General features: G+C 38.2%; 1 protein-coding gene across 1 annotated transcript in view; it reads left to right on the forward strand.

Annotated features, from left to right (window-relative positions):
• Positions 1 to 5,244: 5,244 nt before the first annotated feature.
• The window catches only part of GBF1 (golgi brefeldin A resistant guanine nucleotide exchange factor 1), a 98,503-nt gene continuing 81,142 nt past the window's right edge, over positions 5,245 to 22,605 (forward strand). Inside the window, exons 1-2 of the mRNA XM_010000819.1 lie at positions 5,245 to 5,340; positions 7,128 to 7,194. Of these exons, the coding sequence (XP_009999121.1) occupies positions 5,245 to 5,340; positions 7,128 to 7,194 (163 nt within the window). The remainder of the gene's footprint in view (positions 5,341 to 7,127; positions 7,195 to 22,605) is intronic.

Below are 22,605 nucleotides of genomic sequence, written 5' to 3' on the forward strand. Positions count from 1 at the left end.
AGGGAGGGAGGGAGGGAGGGACGTGCTGGGTGCACCGCACCGGCCCGGGCACCGCTCGCCGTGCGCCAGGCTGGGCCGCTTGAAAACCGGTGGGAAGAGAAACTGTTCCCAGCCTGTAGGCAGCTGCTTTGCCGTTGCAGGAGGAAGGCTCAGCGCTAACTTAGGGTGTGTGTTATGAGCACTATGGCACCGTGTTTCTTAGTTTCGACAGTAGGAAGTAATTGGAATAAAGAAAATGCCCCTCTCCGTATTTACCTTAGGTTTCATTTTCACTCTGCTGTTTCAGCAGTGTCAGCTGCCTGCTCGGTTCCCAGGCACTATCTCACTCTTGCGATTAGATGTGGAGACTCTCAGAGAAGCCTGTCCCACCTTCCTTTCTGATGTGCCCCCACTGGCATGTTACTGATGCTTACTTTTTAAAGGGTGTTATAAATTGCCCAGAATGTTGCCTTCAGTGGACTGCATAGTTCCTTGCCATATTTCTAAATTAGTACTTTACTATTATTTTTGCCCTGGCATTAAGAGCTAGCCTTTGGAGAAGCATCCTGAATTCTCTGAACTTTTACTGCCTGTGATATTTATTGCAGAGTAGTTAAGACATGTAAAACCCAAGCAAGTTAAATTTCCTGGTAGAGATTCATGAAGGAGCTTTATCACTGTCAGTTGGGCTTTGGAGTAGTCACCTTGCTAGCTTTGAATTGTTCAGGAATTGTTTGTGATTCATGGACTGAGGATTGTTGTGTGTTTTGTTTTGGCAGCACTGGATTGTATCAGGACTTGAGTGGCCCTATCTACGTGAGACTCTATGTAGATTATTCATGCATTATAATAAACAATGCAAATTTAGATTAGTGGGAGCTTACTTTGAAACATTACCTTTCCTGCATATATAGTGATTATGTTCTTTTTTATTATCACTAATTATTGGAGTAGTTTCACCAGGTTTGAGTCAGTTACCATAGCTGAAGGCTAAAGTTAGTGATAGAAAGAAATTACTTGATGGAAGTTTGCCAAACTTTGTCACTTCTGATGCTGACTCTTGCTTGTTTCCAGAAGAGCTGCAGACATTTCCCTGCAGGGTAGGGAGTGTTTCCTAAAAGTGTACCTGAGACTTCTTGTCTACCAGGTAGACAGGAATGACCAGGAAAAATTTGGATTCCCATGCACTGGCATGTTTTGAAGTAGTGTGTTCCAAGGTTGAGCAGTGGAGTGTTAAGTGCATGTGTGAGGTAATATTTGCAGATGTAAATCCTGTCAGTGTTTTTATATGAAGATTTCACATATAATACTGTTTCAGGGGTCCCTGAACTACCACAGGCAGTGACCGTCAAGAACATTGCTCAAGGCTTTGAGAAGCATATGAATGTTAGATTTTTGTTCTTTTATGACCTGCTTGGCCACCTAAATTTTTCCACTTGTAGTGTTCCTAACCTTTTAATCAGTGAGGCTGTGAATGCCAACAAGTTCCCCATTTCTTGTGGTGGCTGGGCAGCTCTGTTGCCTTCCTTGCTTTGGAGCTGTCATTTTCACTGTACTGCTTGTTACAGTTCTGTGCAGAAGCAAAACCGGAAGACTGGTCTGCAGAATTGAGCAGATGTATGAACCCATCATGAGGCAGAAACAGGAGTTTATGTGAGACTAACTGAAGAGATAAAGAGCTAAAAAGCATTTTAATATGTTCCTTTCCTTTTTTTTTGCATAACTCAAGACCAGTGAACTTAATCCATTTATTTCTGTACTGCATCCAATGTCTTGTGTTTGAGTAAAGATCACTTCCAAGAGATGCATCCAGTCTTGATCTGAAGGCATCAAGAGGTGTTGGAACCATGGCTTTGGCAGGGAGGTTGTTTCAACTGTTTTAATGATCTTCAGCGTTAGTACTTCTGTTAACCTATCCAACCAACTCTTCAGACCATACCTTTGTAACATTAAGCATGAATTCATGTTAGCAATTTTTTTGTATGTGAACAAACATTTAGTGGTTTTGCCTGTCTACTGTCATGCTCTCTCATACACCCAACTTATTTTCCAGAGCTGCTCTGGTAAATTTTGTAACTTTCTCTCTGCAGCTTCGGAGCCTTCATTTAAATCTTTGAGCTTCTTTGAATATACGTACGTCTATACTGAGCTCTAAAGTGTGAGCAGTTGTCATGTGTGATGAAACTATAGTTGGAAGAAATGGATACTGAAGTTATCTGATAGTTTAAAAGGGTAGGCTTTGGGAAGTGCCGGATTTAGAGAAGCCTTTTCCATTGCTTGAAATGAACTTTTAACTTTTACAGGGATGAATGGTGATTTTGGTGGGTTTAGCTTACAAGGTGCTTCTCTCTGAAAATATTTGTCGAGCTTTTCCCCCCCCTCTATAATTATTTTCTGTTTCCTTCTCCAGCATACAGTTGCAAAGATCCTTTGCATGACTGAAGATAGTTGGCTCTGGATAACTTTGGAATGTGTATGTGCTGTTGACTGGTTAACTGCAAGCTTAGGCGTAAGTCAGGGCTTTCCCCCGTTTGTATCCAGTGTTTGTGGTGAAGTGTATGTGTGATGTTCAGAGATCTGAGAGTGAATTTGTGTCTCCAGCATGATAGGTTATCTCAGTTGCATTGGGCTGGTAAGTTTTTTTGGCATGTGTAAAGGTTTTTTTTGTACTTTTGAATAAAGCTTTGTTTAATGGTATCTGCAGTGAGGAAACAAGTTCATTGTCATCAAGTCTTCTCAAATGGTTAGCAGTGAAAGGATATAATTGCAAAGAAAACCTCAAAACAACACTTAAATTCTGCAGGATTTTAATATATTGGGGTAGCTCTGCCAAGCAACATGAATTATTTGTGCCCTTGCCTGAAAGGATCAGCACATTCAGTTTCCCAGCACGTTAAAAGGAAAAGGTGTGTGTTGGAGGTTTGTGTCTATCTTCTTCATATTTTGCTTCTTGGAGATAGCATCAGGTTTGGGAACAGCTAAGCATTGTAAGTCCTCCTACATTCAGGAAGGACTGAGTTTAACAAACTTTTCTGATTTGATCCTTTTAGGTTAAAAGTAGAGGAGAAGAAATAGGAGTCCTATGGGCAGATTCTGTAGTATGCAGAATAGCAGTGCAGATGCTGCAGCATCACTTCAAATATTAGCAGAACTACTGAGTATCTGTATATATGCAAGGCATGTTCTGGCATTTCTTTCCATGCTTTCCCAAATCAGGCTGGGGGAGCCTTTGTTTCCATGTCAGTTTGCTAAATGCCTGGAATAGCACTACAAAGTTTACATGCTCAGTATTGTTTTGTAACAGTGAAGACTGGAAGAACGTGAGTTCGTACAAATTTGAGTGTGGAAAGTATTTCCCCAAAAGTACTTCTGTGGACCGGAGTTGTGATCGCTGAAACTGCCTATGTAGAAATATGGAAAATATTGAAATTACTGAGAGAAGAAATAAAAAAGTGAGGAATTTTACATGAACCAAAAAGTTTCCCATTACTGGCTTGTAATAAAACAAAGACAACATACTGAAGTAGAAAAAAATTTGACCAAGGGTATTTTTATGTAGTATTTTTCATACACTCATATAAATAATATATGGAATAAGTTACTACTGAGGACAGGGACATCTCTCAAGCATTAGACTCCTTAGTAGGAAGAATGTCTGTAGTTCTGTTATATACAGCTGTATATAGCAAGTAAACTACCTGGCAGAACTACTTGTTTATTTTTCTGAATCATATAGTAGTGAGTGAGATATACTATTGATCTAGTCTGTTATGGCAGTTCATATATTATAAAATGCTTTTTTCTGTGCCCCTAATTTATTGTGTAACACTTAGGAGTACCACTGAAACAAAGTTATTTGTTATTTAACCCTTGGTTAGGTAGCTTTTTATCATGTTTTGCTTTCTTTCTGTTATTTATAGAATCCTGAAGCAAATTAATCTCTTTTGTTCAGAGGATATTTGCGTATTTGAAGTGTTATTGAGATCTCAAACATGCTAATTTAATGTGATGCCTGACAGATCCAGCTTGTATGTTCTGAAATTTCTGTGGTGATGTTTCTGAGGTCTGAAAGTTTCCTTCCAGCTTTGCTTTTGCTACATGGACAAAAATCCTTCTCATATTGTCTGTTTTATTACTCCTCCGCCCTGCTCACCCCCCAAGTCCTTTAAATCCACCTGTCTCATTTGAAGTGTTATAATGTTTCATCTGTTTTCAGTCTTCTCCTTCCCTATGGATGGCCTGTTGTGATTTCAAGTTGGATTTTTCATTTTCCTTCCATATCTTCTGAAAAAGTCTCATTTGGCTACCGTTTCACTGAATTCTTCTCATTTGCAGTCACAGTATCATCTGATTCTCTGAGCTTTTTATAAGTCCTGTTTATTCTTTATAAACGGTTGTGTTTGTTCATTCCCCTCTATTCTTACATCTTTATGGTTAATTGTGTCTGGGTTACACATAGAGAACATTCCTATAGTAATCCACTCTGTTTCTTTTTCTCAGACCATGACAGGTAGTTCTTGCTTGTAAATTTTGTTCTGCTGTCTTAGAGCTGTCTCTGTGGGTACAACCATTTACGTTTTTCCCTTTAAGATTTCAGGTTGTGTGAGAGTCAACATCTGCCTTTAGCTTTCTCACTTTTTCTCCCTGTGTTACATCCAGTTTTGTCTCTAGTTTTGCTCATTTCTTTGTGGAGCGTTACCCATGACTTTTTTACTTACCTGCTTTCTTGAGAGCTTTTTTTCATGAACTGAGTATGAAATCAACATCTGTTGTAAATTATTTTGTCAAAATTTACATTCCCAAAGAGTTTTGCTCTGGCCAGCTTATTTCAGCCACTGATGCTTATTTAACAGAGTTATATAAGATTAACAAGATTAGCTTTGTGTTCTGTGTAGAGCTGCAGGACTTTGCATAAGTGCTGGAGATGCACATGTTGTTATATTGTCATGAATGTCTGTCCTGGTACCTAACATTTTCTCTTTCTGTGACCTTACGTCGACTTGAAAAAAACGAGGAGTGTGTCTTGGCAAAGTTGTCTTTTACTTCACAAACCCTCTCTTACAACTAACTGTCTGCTTTCATGTTCTTGAAAATGCATTCTGTGGAACAGCATCTTCCTTTTGTCTTCCTTCTGATGAAATAACTGTTTGCATGCACGGAGCAAAGATCTGACTGTTTCTTTTGGGCTTCCTACTTGACTAGGGCCAAGTTGGTTGAGGCACTGGAAATTAATTTGAATTATCTTTTTTTTTCAGGATTGTCAGGATGGTGGATAAGAACATTTACATTGTACAAGGTGAAATCAATGCAGTGGTTGGAGCCATAAAGCGTAATGCCCGATGGAGCACTCACACACATCTTGTAAGTTACCTTGAATTGTTGCTACCTGTTCACACTATGGCAGAAGCCACCTGGTTTTAGAAAAGTACCTCTGTATTTTTTAGCATTCATTATAGTTCTTTTGTAAGTAAAGTTGGAATAGTGTTCTAGCGTTGTTTCATGGTGATTTGTTTTGGCTTCTTGTGTGCTAGTGACTGTAAGAAGTGCTGGAAATCCTCTTCCTGTATACCCTGTAAACAAACAAAAACCCCACATTGCATTCTATGTGGGAGTAATCTCATTTGGACTTCTATCACCTGGTATGTCAGGGATTTTGAATATATGGTGTTATTTAGCACAGTGTTTTTATGTATCTTCTGTTCCCTCTTAGAAAAGACAGTCTTCATTGTGAAAACCATTAAATAAAAATTGGGGAAGTCATATATAGGCTGTTTTTGTTTGTGTTTTTTTCATGTGGCTGAGCATCTTTTTCTTTTTTGTGACTACCCGCTATATACCTGTCTGAAACCTGTTAATAGTTTCAAGCCTGTTTTATTAAAAGCTATTGATACAGTGTCTCCCAAATCTAATGATGCACTGGTCAGTTTATGGCTTCCATAATGTATATGTGTGCATGTGGCCTACTCTGTCTGTGGTGTATTTCAGAGTGTCACATGAATAGAAGATGGCTGTCATCCAGCACAAGTGGTTTCAGTTTGTCAAAGGGCAGGGCCCTTTTTCTAGCAAGCGTTTCTTGATTAGGGCTGACTGCCACCCAGCAGAAGGTGTGGCTGCAGATGTACACAGCTTGAAGAAACTGCTGCGCCTCCCTAAATTAACGTCGTAAAGATAGACTGAGGCTAAAGGATGCAGCTATGAACAGAAATTTTGTACTGTGATTCTTTCTTCAAGTTATTGTAATGGCACCAGATGTCATTGTATTTCTCTCCCCATTACAGTCTGTGTAGATTAGCATTGTAGCAAATCCAGATGAGCCATTTCAATATGGTATGAGGTAGGTCTGCTCTGAAATGTGTTGAACAGTGCAAAGCTAATCAGAAATGTTCTAAGGACAATAATGTTCTGGGCCCCTCAGTTCAGGAAGGACAGGGAACTGCTTGAAAGAGTCCAGCGCAGAGCTACAAAGATGATTAAGGGAGTGGAACATCTCCCTGCTGAGGAAAGGCTGAGGGAGCTGGGTCTCTTTAGCTTGGAGAAAAGGAGACTGAGGGGTGACCTCATCAATGTTTACAAATATGTAAGGGGTGAGTGTCAGGGAGATGGAGTTAGGCTTTTCTCAGTGATGACCAGTGATAGGACAAGGGGTAATGGGTGTAAATTGGAGCATAGGAGGTTCAAGGTGAATATCCGAAAAATTTTTTTTACTGTGAGAGTGACAGAGCACTGGAACAGGCTGCCCAGGGAGGTTGTGGACTCTCCTTCACTAGAGACATTCAAAACCCACCTGGATGCGTTCCTGTGTGATGTACTCTAAGTGGCCCTGCTCTGGCAGGGGGGGTTGGACTAGATGATCTTTCGAGGTCCCTTCCAACCCCTAGGATTCTATGATTCTATGATAAAACCAAACCAGAATGCTCAGTCTTGAACTTATGCTTTGGCAGTCGAGCTGTATGGCATAGGGGAACACTGGCAGGAAAATAAAAATGCTTCCCTTGATTTTGATGGAGTAAACACACTGACAGTGGTAAACGCAAGCCACAGTACTTCTGTGAATATAGAGGTAACATATTTACAGATCTGTTATTAAGATTTGTCTTCAGAATTATGTTTGCCTCACTAATTACTTCCTTCCTGTATATAACCTGTAGGATGAAGAAAGGGATCCCCTGCTGCATAGCTTTAGCCTCCTAAAAGAAAAGCTGAATAACATCACAGGTAAGCTTATGCAGAAATCAGCAGGTGTGTGTACCTGCTAGGGTTTATGCAAATAAATGTGCAAGTGTACTTGTCTTATTTATTATCCAGAGATCATATATTAAGTAACAAGAGAAGAGCAAATATATGTGTACTTTTGGACAAATGGTATCCATGTAAACTAATACCACTGCTGCCACTATCTGGAGATACACACACACACACGTAAAAATATATATATATATGCACACAGTGTGACAATATACACATATTTTTACATACAAGAATGTATGCTTCTTCAATATATTGAACCTTATATAAATTCTGGTGTATTGTTATGCATAGTCTTTCTCTGCTTTGTATATGCTTTCTGATCTGTGAATGATGGGAAAAATCTGCTTAGAAAGTAGTCTTTCATTATCTGTTTTCCTCGCACATTCTTTGGTTTGTTGGTTTTCATCATGTTATGAGTAATCAGTGAAGCACAGATTTCACTTTTCATTTGGGTCTCTTAAATCTTGAATTTAAAGGCTTACTTCATGACCAGTTGCACTGAAAGGAACTGGAAATCTATGTTGATTCCAGAAGTAGAAAAAAAGGCTCTGATGTGCATTCTGACCAGGTTATTTCTTCCAACCCATCTTTCTCTCTTTTGCCTCCACATTTTTTCTTTTTGTAGTTTCAGGAGTAATTGTTTAAGTGTAGCCTAAGTATATGTTGAGGGTCTGAAAGTGAGGCTGATCGTTAGCTGTGTGTAGCATTCTGCTGGTTCTTCCCAGGATTTGTCTTAGTTATTGTAATATTTGGAAGTAAGCTTTATTTTCAGTCCCTATATTACCGTGAGTGTTCAGAACTCCACTAAACCTCAGTCTGAGATGGACTTTTTGCATTTCTGATTGCAAAACATGCCTATTCTTGTGTCAGTGCTGAACATGGAATCTCGTAAAATGTGTATTCCCTAGAAGTATAGTGGTGCTGCTTCCAGGTGCTGACAAGAGTTGCTGAGGGCATATGCCAGTTCTAAGTCAGTATTACTTCCTCTTTTGTGGCTGCCTGTAAGTGTAATGCTTCACTTTGCCGGGTGAACTTCCCTTGGCTGTGAACAAGGGCTCTTCTGTCAGGTCATGACATCTTAGGCACACCTTATGTTTCTGGATAGTATCTTTATTCTGGATTTTATGCTCATGCCCAGACTACATGACAGTCTGGATTTGTGTTTTCTTTGTAAGCTCACTCATCTGTAGGATATGCATACAGTCTCCAAAAGTGTTTTGGGAGGAAATTTTCCTTCTATGAGATAAAATTTTCTTTAAAATAAGACTCATTAAGTTCTTTGCCATTATTACAAATATCTCTTTTCATCAACAAGAGCAGGGAATATCACGATGCTCAAGAAGATGCAGTATGAGTAAATGTTAGGGACCAGCCATTTATCTAGAGCAGCTAGATGCAATGTGCTGTTGACTTTTTGGGGAAAAGATGCAAGCTCACTATCTACGTGTGTCAGAGAAAGCGAAGTGCATGTACTGAGAGATTCAGAGATTCCCTGCAAGTATTAGTCATCATGTAATTGTGGTTCATGCTGAGATAATAATTGCTTTTTTGTAGTGATGATAGCATGTTGGTTTGTCTACATGGGGTTCTTTTAAACAAGTAATTTCAGCTTTAGTGACTGCTGTTTACCACTAGTGTCTTGAGATAGGACATCATTGCTGTGCAAAATTTTTTTCAGTTTTAGACATGGACTAAGCCATATTTGGAACAGTATAGAGTCTCCTGCCTCATCTTCCAGGCAAGGAGAAGTCCAAGCTCGTGGGGTTTGTGGGTAGTGTGGGGTTTTTTGTTTGTTGTTTTTTTTTTTTTTTTTGTCTAGACCTTCCTTTCATGTCTCTTTCATTAGCTCATGGAAATGCATTGCTTTTATATTTAAATTTATTCAAGCTGTAATCTTTGACATTTGAGTTAGCTTTTAGTACAATTTTGCATTTATAGTAATATATATTATGTATTTTCTCAATCCCCCAAGAACCCATTTAATCTGTTCCGGATGCAAATTTCAGGCTGCCTTGTCCCATCTCCCCTCTTGCTCTCGCCCTCCCTTCCCCTCCCCCATGGAGCATGTTTGATCAGGTGTGGCAGGAATATCCACTGTCAAGCTGCGCCCTTTATATTAGTCAATATTATCCTTCCTTCCCTCCCACTCCCTTCATTCTCCTCTGAGCTTTACCAGTTGATTTATAATTTTGGAATTCTCATCGGAGTCTGTAATACAGTTTGTTCATTATTTAACCAAAACCTGTTTAATGAGCAAAGAGAGGCAATGTAAATGTTAGGCATGTTGCAGTGGAGTACCTTTTGTTCTCCTCTGAGCTAGTGGGTATTAACTGTGTCATGACTGTGATGCTGAAATACCCTGGTCAATGGTATAAAGATGCACCCTATACCTCCAGCAACTGAAGATTCCCATTTTAAAGTACTGCTCCTCAAGAATAACCATATTATATAGCGTGTTTTATTTTGTTAGCAAAATAGTAAAAGCTTGCCTGCAGCTAAGTAGTGGTATCTCATCCCATGTAGTGTCTAAATGGGGTCTCAAAGGAAGCAACTAGAGAAGATGCTGTTGCTCATCAGAAATTATCCCATGATAATGGCAACAGTAACTTCACTGCTACAGTTCAGCATGCCTAGCCAAGGGCTTTGGACCTTAATTATGTGGAACAAGGTTGCTCCTTAAAATTCTGACAGATAAACTTAATTTCTACATTTTATGTAAACTTATAAAAACAGAAAATGAAAATGAAACAGCAGCAGCGTATCTGCTCTGATCCACTATAATTTGATTTATTGTATGCTATTTTTACATTTCTATGAGCTGCATAGTTGCTTAGTAGTTGCCTGAAAAACAGAAAGGGAAAATTGAGGTTCAGTCATCTTGGGTGATGCATGAGTTACTCCAAAGTAAATTTAATAGCTGAATGCTTGTTGTACTAAGATAAGCACCCTAGCCCTAAGTTTAGTGTGGTGTCTTGTATTTCCAATGCTTAGAAAAGCAAAAAATCTTTGTCCTGAGTTATGACAATATGGAAGTAATGACTGTCCAGCTTTGTCCATGCATGCAAAATTGAAGTATAACTACATCCTCAAAGGTTCTATTATAACTGATGGAAGCATTAGTATTGATACAAGCTTGGATCTAGGCTCACTGTTACCACAACTTTCATTTGCCTGCTTTTTAAAGTAAACTGTGTATGTAGAAAATGTTTGGATGTTGTTGAAATGTTGGTTAATTTTGCCAGTTTTGTTATGGATTAAGGTTAACACAAAGAAGCTTCTTTTTGACATCCAGTGATAACTGAACATCCTCTGTTTCATGAATGTTTCCAACTTAGGATGCTCTTGACCTTCCTAGGAAGAGCTTTTATAACCACAAATGGCTGGAAATATGAATTTATTATAACCTTGCTTTTTTCATGATCTGAGTAGGATTTCGTTTCCTTAAATCTTGCTGTGGCTGTTGAAGGCTTCAGATCATTCCAGTATGATGTAAAGGTAAGAGCAGGTACTTCTGTAGTCATTCTCCTCAGTGTATAATTTGTGCTTTGCTCTGACTGGGGGCATGAATCAGTACCCAGGATTTTCATGACTGAAGTACAGCTTACTGGTTTGTAGGGTGGCTGTAGGACAGAAAATGACTGAATGCAACTGCCTTGTACAAGTCAGCACAGCAGTGGGAGAAGCAGGTGTTTGTGGAAAGTGTGTGCATCGAGAGTCTATTTAAATAAGGTTTAAACTAGGTAAACACACCTGTGAAGAGGTGCTTGTGTGTATTTTAGGTCCATGAGTGCCAGACTGGAAGGTTTGAGTCCTTTTATCCTCTGGTGGTTCAGAGCTAGTGCATTTAAACAGAGGCTGCAAAGTAAGCTGTTAGAAGCACTCTGATTTCATGCACATTCATGACATTTTAAACGAATGCTTGTACAGTGGGTTCAGAAGAATCTTTTCATGGCTTATTTCAGACAAGAAGCTACTGCAAATCTCCCATCTTGAGAGGGTTGGCTGGGGCATTAAGAGCTGGCTAAAGGTCAAATGACTGTAACCGTAAAAGAACCTTTGCCCAGTGTGCTGGTTTAATATACTTGTTATTGTAGCCATCAGTTTTCTGGTATGTAGATTTGATTGCACACTCATTTTCTCATGTCTGAGCTGTGGAAACTGAGTTTTTCGGGAAAATTTGACATTCGTATAAAATAATAGATGAATTTTATTCTGATTTGGGTTTAGTTTCTGAACTTTGAAAGATCTGCTTTTAAGAAGTGGTAAATCAGTAGTGAATATAGACATGTGGCTTGTTCTCAGTGCAGTTGAATAGTGTCTAAGGTACTCATTGTGGTCTATTCAAGTTAAGAAATAAATTAATTTTTTTTTAAGTGTAGGAGTTAGATTATATGAAAGTGTGATACGTATAGTTCTGCAATGCTTGTTACTTTGCACTTAAGAGGACTACTGTATTTTATTTATTATTTATATCTTGAGTTTCTGCAGGGTCTGGACTTACTAGCAGATAACAAATACTTATAAACTGTAAACTGTGATACTTCTCCCTTTGTTTTCATTGAAGAATTGCACTGTTACCTAGAGGAGACATTGAAACAAATCACATAAGTTTTTTTCTGTTGCATATCAGCTTCATATAAAAGATCTGGAACACTCAGTGATTTCCTAGATTATGTCTGTTCTTGTGATAACAAAAAAAAAATATTTTTTTTTTAAAGTAACAGATATCCATACATGTTAACTTGGTATTTTGGAAACTCAAGCAACTCAGGTTGCGACATTTAGGTTCTGTTGCATTCTCTGTAAAATTTTTAAGAAGAATGGAAGGCTAGGAAATGATAGAGTAAGGTTTCTTCCATAAGTTTAACTCAGCCTCACTCTAATCAGTGGGTGGAAATGCAATTGCAGTCTGTATTAAATGACCTGATACAGTGTACTGAAGTGGTAATTAATTATCTCAGTGTTAAGGTTGTAAGAAATACGACGATTAAGGTGACAACTTTAATCTGATGCTTTGCTTGCAGGCTGAATCCAGACTTAATTTTTGCAAACTCTCTTCAGATGATGCAGTGAAATTGTCATTTTAAAATCAAGCTCCTAGTCTTCCTGAATGCAGGCATTCTTCCAAGTGCACAGACAATGTAAACCAACACAATATTTTGGCTTTGAATATGCAGGTAGTTCCAAATACTCTCATTGAGAGAGATTTATCATCTTTTTAATCTCATTGTGGCATCAGATTAATCAATGACTCTCTTATGGCTGAGGCCTTTGAATTTCCCTCAGATAATAGGTTTCTATTGATATATTTGGTATGGATTTTCTTAGTGTTACTGGAGAAATAATAAATCAGACGTTTTCCCAGGTCGTTGTTAATTTTGTGCTTTACTGTGTAAGTTATTTTCCTGGATTAACACTAATATACCCTGAGAAAGGTAGCTGCACTGGGAAGCCTGGGATGTGAATTTCTCAAGCCCAAAATTAAAAGTTGTCACAATTTTACTTAAGATTTTGTTTATTTTCTATATAAAGGAAAAAAGAGCAGGGATGTGCTGGATGAAGAGTAACCATTAGTATTTGTGAAGCTTATAGATGCACCAAGACAAGCACCATAACCTTTTCCAGGGCTTTTCTGTTGTGTGTGGGGCAGCATTTATGCAGAGTGTGAAAAGTCAGGTATGGATGGGGGTCATTCTGAACTCTAATTGATTCTGTTAAATTGTTCATGGAGCTCTTTAACGTGAGTTACTGAATTAAATTGGGACTCCTGAGAGGAGGAAGCTTGTAATTTGAGAGTTTGTGTAACTATGGCTGAACAGGTAGGTAGGGCTAAACTCTGTTTGTGTAGCATCCTTATTCTGATAACTTTTTAGCTCTTGTGTGCATCTTCTATTTTGTATGTTGGAGTAGTAAGAAAGTTACTGAAACTTCCTTCAAAAGGAGCGAGTCTGGGAATATTTAGAGCAAAAAAACTAACCAACCTTAAAAGGTATTTCTGCATTTCTTTTAAAGACAGGACATCTGAACCGTCCCTTCTGCGGTCCAGCACCACCACCTTGCAATACCACATAAGCATCCTTTTAATACAGTTCTTTGTGTACAATTTAAGACTAGAGCCTGGTGCCTAACAATCTTCCATCTGTGTATGGCTAATGGCTGGCAGGTACAGGCAGGAGGTGGTGCTATTGGAAGGAGTTGTTTCCTGACCCCTAATCCTTAAGGACCCAAGGATTTAGATGGACAAGCGCTCCTGGGTGCAGCTTGGCAGAGTTCCCACAGTGGGTTTGTTCTGTAACACCAGCCTTCTGTTACCACTGCAGGGCTGGGCTCTGAAGAGTTACCACATGTGCACAGTGTGCAACTGACTCTCTCTTGTTCCACGCCTGTTGACCAATTACTTTCCCACTTGTTGGGCACTCCATTATTTCCTTCAGTTGCTACTTCTGTGTGAAGTGGAGCCATAAAGGAAATGGCCTAATGTACATACATTAGAGGGCAATAAATTGCAGTTTGATTTGGTAGAAAGGCAGTACCAGATGCTCCATTGAAGTTAAGGTTCCTCCTAAGTCATCCATGGAGGTTTTATTCCTGTTGTGGGTTTTTGTTGTTGATTTTTGTTGTTGTTGTTGTTTATTTTACGATGATGTCTTTGTTTTGGTCAAGACTCGTTAAAAGGAATTGTGGCCATTTCCATTATAGTAAAAACCCTTTGGAAGTAAGCGTATACATGAAATTGCTGAATTCCAGTTTATTAAATATATAGCTCTTCCGCCAGGTTTGCTCAACTGCTGCCATCTAACTTGTTAAAAACAGTGTCTCAAAGGTGATGTACTTCAAAGATGCAATAACTTGTGTGAGAAAGTGCAAGTGGATAGCTGCATAACGTAATAGGACAGCCAAGAAGCATTGGTCATCCATACACAACAAGCATACTGAAGCATTCCTGTCCTCAAAGATTTTGTGGCTTTAGAGGGTAGAAGCCGAGAGAAGTCACTAATATACAAAATAGATTTTCTTAATTGCTACCTCAGTTTGTCCTTAAAGCACACTGTTGTTGGCTGATCCCAAATGTGGTTTATAGCAAGATGTGAGTTTGAAGGAGTGGTTTGAAAGAAGGTTCAGTTGGGCAAAATGTCTTTTTTTCAGGAATAGTGCAGGGATGTATGATAAAGTGTGATAAAGTGCTTCTTCTCTCAGTAATAAGTGTGCAGGAAAAAAGCCAGCAAAAAGAGAGGCTGAAAGGGAGGGATTTGAAGGTAAGTATAAAAGTAGTAGAGTAATAAAGAACATTGTTATTCAAATAGCAAGCTGATTGGTTAGGGAGTGTTAATAGTGAGGGATGTGCAATTAGTGGCTTGTTCATTTGAAGTAAGCTTGCAAGAGTTTGGTTTTTAAGGTAACTGGGTGTAGCTTGTCTGCTATCTGAGTATTGTGAAATAGATTATTGCTGAAGGTGTTTGGTTTTTTCTTTTTACAATCAGGAAAACAACATTTCTTCCAACATGATACAGACTTCCTTAAGTTCTTTAAAAAATTTCAGATGGATTGTCACGTTCTTAATTTTGTCCTTTGCCTTTAGAAAATGATACAAGACAGCAAATTGTCCAGGAAAGATCTGTAAAACTTACAGCTGTATGCAGTCCTGTAAAAGCTCCTGTGATCTTGTAGATTATGTGATTTCAATTTGCTTTACAGCATTTTTAAAAGCTATGAAGAAAATGCAGTATGGTATATGTTGCCTGTAATGCAGTGGTTTAAAGGTAGGATCTGAGGTCTTGTGGTATGATTGATTCTGAGGTGAAAGAGATGAAAATGTCATCTCATGGGTGTTAGAAGCGTGTTCATTTCAGTGTTAGTGGTATCAACACATACGTGCTAGGGAAAAACTTTGTGAGTGGATGGAAATCTGTGAATTTGTTAGTAGAGTGAGGACAGCTAGATCATGAGTGAGTTAAATATATGTAAATCTTCTAGGGACAGCAAATCAGTACATGTTATCATAAAGCTATAGGAAATAATGCCCATCTTGAGAGGGAACGTTTATGATACATCAACTAGTCATAGTTATTGTAGAAAACAAATAGATCTACGTAAGAATCGTATGATGATCTGTATTCATTTGATGTGGAAATGCCACTGGAAGTGTTAGAGGAGCTCCTAATTATATTTAAACATTTCTTGATTAGTTTAAGAACATGGATAGACATAGACTCCTCATCACTTGAACTTTTTGAATTAATGTGACAGTGTGAGATGAGTAGAAATGCGAAAGTAAAATAAGAGCTTGCACATACATACCATGGAACTAATGTTGGGAGTGATACTGGCTTTAGGTATCCTGTTAAAATGAATAGATTGATACACTGTTTCCATGATAACTTACATTAATGCATTTTGCACTGTAATCACAATTACACAATTTTAATACTCAAGGGATGCACTCAATTAATGTTTGTTAGCTGAATAACTTAAATTCTTCAGTGATTGTGGTACTGTGATTGGTTGACCAATCTGTCTGCACTCTTTAACATAAGCACTCCAGAAGTTCTAATTTGCAGTTCTGTCCTTGGAGCAGTAAACTCAAACTTATTCCTAGCCATATTGAAACAGTAAGTTACAAACAGAGCAGTCTTTCAGAAAGTGTATGTGGCCTTTGCTTGGTGTAAGAGTGTCAGTGCTTGCTTGACTAAATAATTCTTGATGTGTGTGCTAATTAAATGAGATGCTGTTCACTTTTGATTATGTTTAACTTAATTCTGTGAGGAAGTTTTTTATTCAAATGTGTCTTTCTGTCTGTTACCTTTCAAGAAGTTGTCATTTTTCTTGATAGAGTGGCAAAGTCTGCAAGTGGCTATTGAATTAGATACTACTTACCTCGATTAACTGCTTAAATAATTAAGGTGGCAAATGGCAAATATGAGGGATTGTTGAAATAAATAAAGTGGTTACCTTGATCATGGTGTATTGAAGAAGAATGGTCAATTAGTTCTGGTTACAGCCTAGCAAAGGGGCTTTTTTCTAGAAATGAAATGAATGACAGCATTAAAATAAGGTTGCTTATGTAAGCATCTTTAGTAACTGCTCTTAGGAACTTGGATGTTCTTCAAAGTGAGATGAGACATTTTATAGTGGCCTGCAATTCTGTAATAACTATGATGGCTGTCATGGCATCATGGGAGGAGACATCATGAGCTGGTTTTCACTTCAGTCTGAGGTTTGCACATTTCTTGTTCAGAAATACTATGTTTCTCTTTGCATACTGAGCTCTTAGTTAAAACATTTGGTTTTCAGTGTCTGAAGTGCAGATATATTCAGTCAGATTTAAGAACATAAGATTTACTTCTGTACTTCTCTTAAATACTTTCTGCCTCAGTATGAAGTTAGCGCTTCAGATGTGAAATAATGAGGCTGGTAGGTACAGGGGACAGGAAAACACAGTCCTGGGAGTATTTACTTTAGTGATATTGTTCTTGATGAACACAAAGATGTAAGAAATAAGTTTGCTTAGATATTTACCAGTCTGTTAAAATACAGTTCATGGGAAGAGGCTTTTTCAGTTGAGACAGGAGTACTGTGATATTGTAGAAAAACTACAGATTTTGGTTAGGCAAAGAGGCAACAAACTACGTAATGACTGTTGGGTAGTTGACTATTAAAATTTTGTGTCAGAGGCAACATCATAATAAATTTTTCAAACTGTTTTCTCTCTTCCACTTTTATTAATAATCTATTAAAAATCTGAAAGTGAAGTTCGTTTTCATTCAGCTGCCTTTAAATTGTAGTTTCTTTTTGGATGGCAATTCTGAATGCTATTGAGTTTCATAACCCATACTGGTAGTTGTTCACATGCACAAGACGCATGTGCTGCAGCGGAAGGTCACACACTTCCTTTCACTCTGCAGGAACAGCAGGTGATGGTACCAGCTGTTCACATCCCCGTATTAGATGCCTGAATTTGAGCAGCTGTATGAGGCTGCTAATAAAGTAACATGTAATGCAGTTCATATTTTGCCCACATTTCACTTGATCCGACTCTGCCCCAGCCAGTGTTTTTTTAACATCATTCAATGCCACCCATAAGATGCTCATTTGCTTTCTTGTCATGCTGGTCTCTGCTCCTATTGTGTTATGTGCCAGTCAGATGCTTGAACAGTGTTCCAGTGTTACAGATTTGAAATGGAAAGGGTACCAGAAAAAGTTCAAATGTATAGGGTTTAAATAAGCAGGAATAATCTCTCTAGCAAAAACATTTTAAAGATTTACAGTTATAATGCAATAGCACAAATGATCTAGACTATTCCAAAGGATGTACTTAGCCTTAACAATACTAGTTTTGAATGCAAACTTAGGTGTTGTTTCATTTGTTTTAGAAGAATGGATCAAAAGTCCTTTCATTCTGAGGAACCTCTACCTGCATTCAGATAGGCGAAGGGGTCTTGTTATGTGAATTTGCTATTAAAAGAAGGCTGCAGGTTTTTAATTCTGCCTTGAATAATAAAATAGGCCTGGCCATGAGTTTTGATATATCCACAGTTGATTTCAACTTGTGCTTTTTATTTAAAAAGCTTATTTGTGACCTGTTAGGACCCTCTGTTAAGCCAGTTAAATAAACGGTGGAAAGGTTGAAACTGCCTATCTGCGCTTTCCAGAAAAAGGGAGGAGGGAGCCAAAGGAAGGATATTTACAATTTTAAGCCCTTTCAGCTCCTCTGTTCACCTTTTTCTTCTGCATCACTGATTTAGCTCCCATCTCCTTCTCTGGAAGACTCATAGGACTTAGAACTGAGAAATACTTTGGGTTTACTGACCAGCCACCCGTAAGATGACAAAGTCTTCTTGCTAATAAGATCCTGAGAGGTGACCTCAGTGTTGTGTGGTTTTTTGTTTGTTTGGCTGTTGGGTTTTTTCCTATTGCTGTAGTCTCAAAAAATGCACTTTGGAATCAAAGCCATATTGAGGTAGGAACTGTGAAAAGCATCTTTTAAAAAATATGGCGGTGGGGAATAGTGTTTGTTTGGCCCTTTGCTGAAAGGATCTCAGGGAGCTTAGAAGCTCAGCAAGAGCCAAGATAATTATCAGAAGTTATCAGCTCATGACAACTATGAAAATAAAAGAACCTAGCTGTGCACTTAGGGTTGCAAGAAGTAGCACGAGATCAGAAGTATATGGTAGAATATATGAAGAATATAACTTAAAATAGTCAAGTGGCTTAGCTCTGAAGAACGCAAGCTAGCATTTCATTATATTCTATTCTTTCTGCTCCACAACTTGACTCATTTTACCAGGTCAGCATTGTTAAACTGAACTACTTGAAATCTAGAACCGATTTTCCTTGGTTTTGATATGTGTTGCTTCTCTCTAGCAAATATGACACTTTTTTTCTCTTCTTTCTAGAGCAGTAATTGGCTCTCCCATCGCAGATTAGGGCTGTAAGCTCCTTGTTCAACACCTAGCCTTTTTTCAGACAGCCTTACAATTTATTTCTAGACATCCAGTACTAAATGGTTGGAACAGCCAGTTATTTTTAACAGCATGTTTTAGATTTATTTTTTTTTTAATTGTTCAGGTGTCTGTCAGCCATAAAGAAAGAAGTTGAAGTAAATAGCTGTATCAAGTGAAGTACCTCTTGTCCCCACAACTGATCCAAAATAAATTGAAAATAATGCTTTACATGTTTTGTCTCCTTTAACTCTAAAGGCAAGCAGGAGAGGAAGCATGGATTAAAATACAGTGATTTCTAGGAGCTGTTCTCTGCTCAGATTCCTCTGTGCTTGGGCTGTGACTGACAGGGACATGTGGCTCAAGTGCATCTGGAAATATATCACTGGCAAAATTTGGTAGGGTAAATATAGCAGGAACGAGTTGTCAGGGCAGGAGACAGATTGTTCTGGGAAAGGAAGTACTGTCTGTCTGTTATCTGAATAACAATTTTCTATATTTCTGAGACTTACCTTTTTCTTTCAGTGTAGATAAGGTACCAAAGCATCTGACATTTGTGTTGTATGTTCTTATGGTGGGAGTGTTACTAGAAATGGTAAAAGCAGTAAGATAAGCTGTGGAGAACCAATATCAATATATCCTGTGTTGTTTGAGTAGTAGTGGCACACACTTTGTTCTAGTTTAAGCTCTTTCTGAAATCAGGGACATCAAACATGAAAATTAACTTGCAGGGTTGCAGGACATGGTAACACTAAGGAATCCTGACTTTTTCTTAAGTGCAAAATTGTTTCTAGCTCACATGGTTCCGGAAAACAAACAACCCCCACTTGAAAATGAGGCTGAAAGCTTGTATTCTAAAATTCTTTTATTTTGTTGGCTGTTGATATGTGTAAGACGAGCAGGGATAAAAAAAGCCAATTTCAAGGCTTTTCTCCAGTATAAGCAGATTGGTGAAGACATAAAGCTTCAGGAACCATTGTGATAGTGGTTCAAGTCTCAACACAAATTATACTGTTTGTGGAGAAAATTGAATCAACAATATTAAAGAGTGGCCTACAGAAATTTGTGCAAGCATAGGAGGATATAGGCTGTATTTTATACAGAAAGACATAATTATGGCAAATGACAATTAGAATGTTAACAGATGAAAGCAGTAGAAAATGGAACAGTAAATTACGGATTTTCTGAGCTTTACCAAGGGGAGTTGGAGATGACTACAGATAGGAAAGGGGGAAAATAAGCCACTCAAACCCTGCTTAAACATCACTTATAGCTGGTTATGCTTTCTCCCTCTTCATAAAGCACTGAATAACATAATCTATACCAGTTGCTTGATTCAGTGCACTGTTTGGTTCACCTGTTTGTTCAAGAGTTGATGGAAGATGGAACCCCTGACAATTTTGTGCACAGGAGCTGTCTGTGGTTGGTTACTGACTCTGTAGCTTGTCCTGGGAGGTTGCACGCTGCGTCACACTGTAGTGAGCTCTCCGTCTGCTGCCCTGTGATGTGGCTCTGTCTGGGGTGGGGTTAGCAACCAACAGGTGCACAGCATACCACACAAATGTAGAGGCAGCCCAATTTGTGTCCAAGGGCATTGGGGGTAAATTACTGTAGTTGTAAAAAGTGTTATGTGAATGCTGACATTTTCAGTTAGCAGTGAGTCTGTTCTAAAATTTTCCTCAAAAACTTCCATATATTAAGCTTCAGTTTTTATCCTTAGAAGTCTAAAGATCTCAACTGACTTCGGAATTTTTTTGGCGTACAGGAAAAAAATTGGTAGTTTGTTGGGGGATGCAACTGATTCAGGCTGTCCAAAAACTTTATGAATTTACAAGCAGTAGGTTAAGATATGGGATTCACTGTGTGTTGAGTAAAACCTACAGGACTTAGTAGAGCAAATTGTTTTGTCGATGTGCAACATCCTCCAAAAATATTTGTAAGCTCTTGGGATTATTTCATTATTTCTTATGATTGCAGCAGGTCCAAATACTGTGCTTTTTGTCATGACTTACACAGAGATAAAACCTCATCTGCAGAGCTGACTCAAGACTTGTTGCTCCATTTACTAGCTGTGTCACATAACACACCTGACTTGCCTAGGCCCTTTGCGATGTAAATCTCAGCAGAAGGTACAGTACATTAAAAAAGCTTATCTTAATTGTCCACTCTTGCCTGCATGCATGCGTCTTATCCCAGGTGTTGCAGCTTCCAGCAGTAGTGATTTGAAGTCTCTGTTTCTCCTCAGACTGCCCAGACACTGTTTCTCAAAGCCCTTTTAAATCTAGTTCTTTATACCGTTTTATTTTTCCTTTGCTTGGTTTGCCCTGGAATAAAACTGAAAGGAATGAACTTCGTGTTGCAGGTGAAATTTCACATCAAAGGACGCATGTTGTCTGGTCATTTTGTACTGGTGAATTAACTGGTTTTTGGGGTCTTTTTATGTATCAACTGTCAGTATGTATGACAAAAAGCCTATTTTCTAATAATGTATCTAGCAACAGAAATTAAATAAAGGATAATATGTATTCAAAATATATTACCTTTGCTTATGTGTCTACCAGCATTTAATAAAAGGATGTTGTTCCTTTCCCCAACATTTATATTTTCTTTTTAGAATGGCAGAGTTCTGCTGTGAACTAAAGGCAAGAATCTGAGATTGTCTACAGTGGATTAAAAGTATATTAAAACTTCAGACTGTGGTACTAAAATAATTGCACTTACTTCAATTTTAAAGAAATCTGGAAGGACCAAAGCACAAAGAGATTATTTGTAAAGGGCTTTGAAATTTTAAAGTGTTAAATGCAATGAAATATGGAGTAGTTTGGGAGGCATACAAGAGGGGTGTTTGAATAAGTGTATTACATGAGGTCTTACTGTTTAGCAGAGTTTAAATTTCCTACGAATACTTAAATGTTTCTGAACATGAAGAGATGTGGACAGAAAGCCCAAGTATTAGTAGTCTGTAAAATGCAGTTTGTTTTCTTTGACTTGTTAATGATCAAGATGACTAAATATTTGTAAAGCAGTAGAAGATGTACAGATTTCTGTTGCTTGTTTGTAGTCATGATATACCTCTTGCATGGTGTGCTCTGCAACGTTGTAAGGGAACCAAATATGGTTTAGAAGTTGGAGTAGGAAGAATAATAGTAGATAATTTGTGCCTGATTAAATTGGAAGGAAGGGAGAGCAAGCTTTGGTAATAAGTGAAAATCAGAAAAAGTCTTAGAGGCTGCAATTCTGGAACAATTTTAGAAGTTTTTTGCCCTGCAACTGAGAAAAGTGACTAGAATAGTTAAAACTCTTTTACAGGACCATTTCCTGCAGGGGTTTTCATCTGGGGCCACAGTTCCACAATAACAATGGCTTTCCTCTGGATGTGTCTATATAATGTTTTATTCAGGATGGCTGTAGAATTACATGTAACTCTGATCTAATTGCCTTGCTAGGTGTTGCCTTGTAAGCAGGAAGCATTTTAGTCTCTTTAAGTACTTTGCATTCTGCAAGAGTCAGTTACAACTGTCTAGGTAATGCTAAAACTTACGGTATTTAAGCCTTATTTACTGGCAGTAAACGCTGGATTGTTAATCACTTTTGATAATCTCAGCTGTTTAATTGTATGAGGAAAGTAGTTGTTTGAAAACTTGAAGCTGTTGTACTGTTATAGCAGCTTATTCTGGGGCAAGAATGCACATAATAAGGGTGATGAAAGGAGCCAACAGGAACATGTAGATATATAGAATCTAAGTGGGAGCATAGTTCTTTGTTCTTGACCTCCTGTTGAACATCACTTAGGTGGTAAACTCTATGGGAATGGAGATTATAATTGCCTTTGTGAGATGCCTTCATCTCTGGTATTTTCTGAGCTGAAATTCCACTTTATGAAAATGACCTGAAGTATTAGCTGAATTTAATCATTCAGTCTGAGCCCACAAACTTAAAC

Source organism: Chaetura pelagica, unplaced genomic scaffold (genome assembly GCF_000747805.2).
Source record: "Chaetura pelagica isolate M959 unplaced genomic scaffold, ChaPel_1.0 scaffold166, whole genome shotgun sequence".
In the NCBI taxonomy this organism is placed as follows: domain Eukaryota; kingdom Metazoa; phylum Chordata; class Aves; order Apodiformes; family Apodidae; genus Chaetura; species Chaetura pelagica.